Consider the following 4425-nt stretch of genomic DNA (forward strand, 5'->3'; position numbering starts at 1 on the left):
TATTATTATATAATTATATTACGCTATTTAAGTAATGAGCTAATTATGTGATTAATTAAAGAGAGCCCATTAGAACCCAATTTGGTATGGACTTAATAAGAGGAAGCCCATTAGGTTATAATTAGGGTTTAATGGGAACCCTAATTATAACCTATATAAAGACGGCTAGGGTTATGGTTCACACACACCAAAATCAATACGTTCATTCTCTCCCCATTGGAAGGACATCAAGGATTTTGCGTTGAGGAAAGGCATAATTTCGGATCTACGTTTCATACTCAAGCCTAACTAATGGAGACGGGTATGTGTATTCTTATTCGATATGTTCTTAATAATTCATTGTGATAATCTTCATCTTTCCAACAAGTGGTATCAGAGCCACGTTTTCACATTGAATTATTAGAAATAATTAGTTTTTTTTTTGTGGTATAATTGTTTCGTAAGGTGAATCGTTTTGCTATGGGGATTTAAAAAAAAGTTTTTTTTTATTCTGTCGCCAATGATTCGAATGAATAATAAATAAATAAAAAAAACTTTTGGATTAGAGTAATCGTGTGAAACAATTTCGATGGATGATATTTTTTTTGGATATCAATGGTTTGAGATTTCTGCTGCCGTTTATTGTTCTTTAGATTCGTGATTATTATCGTTTTTCGTTTCTCTAGAACTCAAGTTTTACAGCCATATATTGTATAAATTGTTTATATATATATATTTTGTGATATCCATATAAACGTACCTTTTTTTTGGGTTAAACTGATTACTACCATGACAATTGTTATTTTTATTATTGTTATTCGTTGTTGTGAATGGAAAAGAATTTTTTTTTGTTTAAGATAATTTCTTTCGTTCAATAAAGATTATGTTATGGTTTTCGGAGGATTTTGTTTGTTAGTTGGGCTATTAAGAAATAAATAATATTTCCCATTGAGATTAAGTGTAGATTGTCTGAAACATTAGTTTCGACGGAGTAAAATTATATCAAGGTCCAAACTGTTTTATTATGTTTGCACTTAATTGTCTTGTATTTTAAAATAAATTGATTGACATAATATAGTTGCCAAAGTAACCCCTGTTGTGACAATTAATTTGTTTTAAGGTATAAAGATGAGTATATTTGTTATTTATGCGAATAATGATTGGCCCAAAGGAAAATTGTTATTTGGCCGGATAATTAATATACATGTGGTAATAAATATGTGATTATTGTAAACTTTTCATGTGAGCAATGACCGGCCCAAAGGAAGGGTATTGTTTGACAGGATTTATTTTCAATATTTGATTACTACGTTGAAAGTACCACTTACAAGTTAATATTTTAGTCCAAAGACTAAATATTGATGTTGTGTTAGGTATCTTGTTAATGGGCCCACCAATGTTTCAAAAAAAAATTTATGTCATTCACGCACGTATTTTCCTCCGATATGACATAGTTGCTAAGCACGTTATTTGTTTTGTTTAATATATAGTTGCTAATGCTAATAATGTATCTGCTCAAATTGCTGGTATTCCTACTCTGACTGGGACGAATTATGCCATGTGGAAAGAGAGTGTGGAAATTGTTCTCGGTTGCATGGATTTGGACCAAGCACTTCGGATTGAGCGACCCATTTCCACTGTGGAAAACCTAAATACGGATAAAATTGAGAGGTGGGATCGCTCTAATCGCATGTGTCTAATGATCATGAAACGCTCTATTCCGAGCGGATTTAGGGGCTCTATCACTGAGAGCACTGATGCTAGAAAGTTCCTCACTGAAATTGAGCAATTTTTTGCTAAAAATGAAAAAGCGGAAGCGAGTAACACTTTGATGAAACTCGTCACCATGAGGTATAAAGAAAAGGGGAACATAAGGGAGTACATCATGGGAATGTCTAATCTCAATGGGAAACTCAAGGAACTAAAGTTAGAGCTTTCGGAAGACTTGCTCGTTCACTTGATTCTCATATCACTTCCTGCACAATTCAGACAATTTGTGGTGAGTTATAACACTCAGAAGGATAAATGGACTCTTAATGAGCTMATGTCACATCTTGTGCAAGAGGAAGAACGACTAAAGCGAGATAAGATAGAGAGTGCTCACTTGGCATCAACCTCTCAGGATAAGAAGAGGAAGAGAGCTAAGGAAACTGTAGAAAAAGGGCCAAAGCAGAAAATGCATAAGAAGCAGGATAAGGAATTCACCTGCTACTTTTGCAAGAAAGCAGAACACATGAAGAAAGAGTGTCCTAAGTATGCTGCTTGGCGAGAGAAACATGGTAAGACTCTCATTTTTGTTTGTTCTGAAGTTAATTTACCTTTTGTACATATGAATACTTGTTGGGTAGATTCTGGTGCTATTGCTCACATAAGTATGTCTATGCAGGGCTGCATGTGGAGCCGACCGCCAAATGATAATGAAAAATTTATATATGTGGGCGATGGCACTAAAGTTAGAGTTCAAGCTATTGGGACCTTTAGAATTTTATTAAAAACTGGTGTTTATTTGGATTTAGTTGAAACTTTTGTTGCACCGTCATTTAGACGGAATTTGATTTCTGTTTCATGTTTGGACAAATTTGGTTATAATTGTTCTTTTGGAAACAATAAAGTTGGTTTCTATCTAAATTCGAAATTGGTTGGCACTGGTTCTTTAATTGATAAACTATACATGCTTGAGACTATTACTTTAGATAATGAAATTTTGTACTCTGTTGCTAAAGGTACTAAGCGAAAATTAAATGGGAATTCTGCCATCTTATGGCACAAGCGTTTTAGGACATATCTCTAAACAGAGAATTCAGAGGCTTGTTGATGAAAGAATCCTTAATCCCTTAGATTTAACCGACTTTCAAGTATGTGTTGAATGTATAAAAGGGAAACAAACAAACTCAAGGAAATTAGGTTCTAATAGAGCTACAAACGCCTTAGAATTGATAGATACCGATATATGCGGACCGTTCCCTGCAGCTTCTTGGAATGGTCAACGGTATTTTATCACATTCATAGACGATTACTCTAGATATGGATACATATATTTGATACATGAGAAGTCTCAATCATTGGACGTATTTAAGGATTTCAAAGCCGAAGTTGAGTTACAATTAGGCAAGAAAATTAAGGCTGTCAAATCTGATCGCAGTGGTGAATACTACGGCAGATATGACGGATCAGGAGAACAACGTCCAGGACCATTTGCCATCTTCCTAAAGGAGTGTGGAATTGTCCCACAGTACACTATGCCAGGTAAACCTAGCATGAATGGTGTAGCGGAAAAAACGAAACCGAACTCTTAAAAACATGGTCAGAAGTATGATTAGTCATACTTCTTTACCTGAATCACTTTGGGGAGAGGCACTAAAGACTGCAGTTTACATCCTTAATCGGGTTCCATCAAAAGCAGTGACTAAAACCCCGTATGAACTTTGGGCTGGCAAGAAACCTAGTTTAAAGCACTTACATGTTTGGGGATGTCCAACTGAGGCAAGGGATTACAAACCACTTGAAAAGAAATTGGACTCAAGAACAATTAGTTGCTATTTTGTTGGATATGCAGAACGCTCTCGGGGCTTTAAGTTTTACAATCCCACTACCAAATCCTTATTTGAGACGGGAAACGCAAGGTTTCTTGAGGATGTTGAGTTTGGAGGGGAAGATAAGATAAGGAATGTTGTCTTTGAGGATGATGAAGCTCCAGTTCAAGATGCTTTTATTCCTAACACTGTTGTTAGTGATGATCACGTTTTTATACCTATCATTGCTCAAGATACAACTCCAGTTCAAGATATCAGTGTAGGTGTACCTCTAATACAAGACAACATTGAAGTTCCTCCACCTGTTGTACAACAAGACAACACTGAAGTTCCTCCACCTGTTGAACAAACTCAACAAGCTCAAGAAGTGCCGTTAAGGAGATCCACTAGAGAAAGAAGATGTGCGATTACGGATGATTATATCGTTTTTCTTCAAGAACATGAAGAAATAGGCATAAGGGAAGATGACCCAATCAACTTGGCAAAAGCCTTGTCTAGTTCGAATTCTCAAAAATGGATTAATGCCATGGAAGATGAGCTGAAATCCATGAAAGACAATGATGTTTGGGATCTTGTCGAGTTACCAAAAGGTGTGAAACCCATTGGTTGTAAATGGATATTTAAAACCAAGAAGGATTCAAAAGGTAACATCGAAAGATATAAAGCTCGTCTTGTCACAAAATGATTCACTCAAAAGGAAGGCATTGACTATAAAGAGACTTTCTCTCCGGTTTCATCGAAAGACTCTTTTAGAACAATTATGGCACTTGTAGCTCATTTGGATTTAGAGTTACACCAGATGGATGTAAAGACAGCGTTTCTCAATGGAAACATTGATGATACAATTTATATGGTGCAACCTGAAAACTTTGTGTCAGGAGATCCGAAGTCTATGGTGTGCAAATTAAAAAAA

General features: G+C 35.5%; 1 protein-coding gene across 1 annotated transcript; it reads left to right on the forward strand.

The window, feature by feature from the left end:
- Nucleotides 1-291: 291 nt before the first annotated feature.
- Nucleotides 292-2057, forward strand: LOC112509111. Its single transcript, XM_025113978.1, has 3 exons — nucleotides 292-301; nucleotides 1470-1978; nucleotides 2043-2057. Exons 1-3 carry the CDS (start codon nucleotides 292-294, stop codon nucleotides 2055-2057), a joined length of 534 nt encoding a protein of 177 aa, XP_024969746.1.
- Nucleotides 2058-4425: the final 2368 nt, after the last annotated feature.

The sequence above is a fragment of the Cynara cardunculus genome, assembly GCF_001531365.2.
Source record: "Cynara cardunculus var. scolymus isolate 2C chromosome LG 3, CcrdV1, whole genome shotgun sequence".
Taxonomy (NCBI): domain Eukaryota; kingdom Viridiplantae; phylum Streptophyta; class Magnoliopsida; order Asterales; family Asteraceae; genus Cynara; species Cynara cardunculus.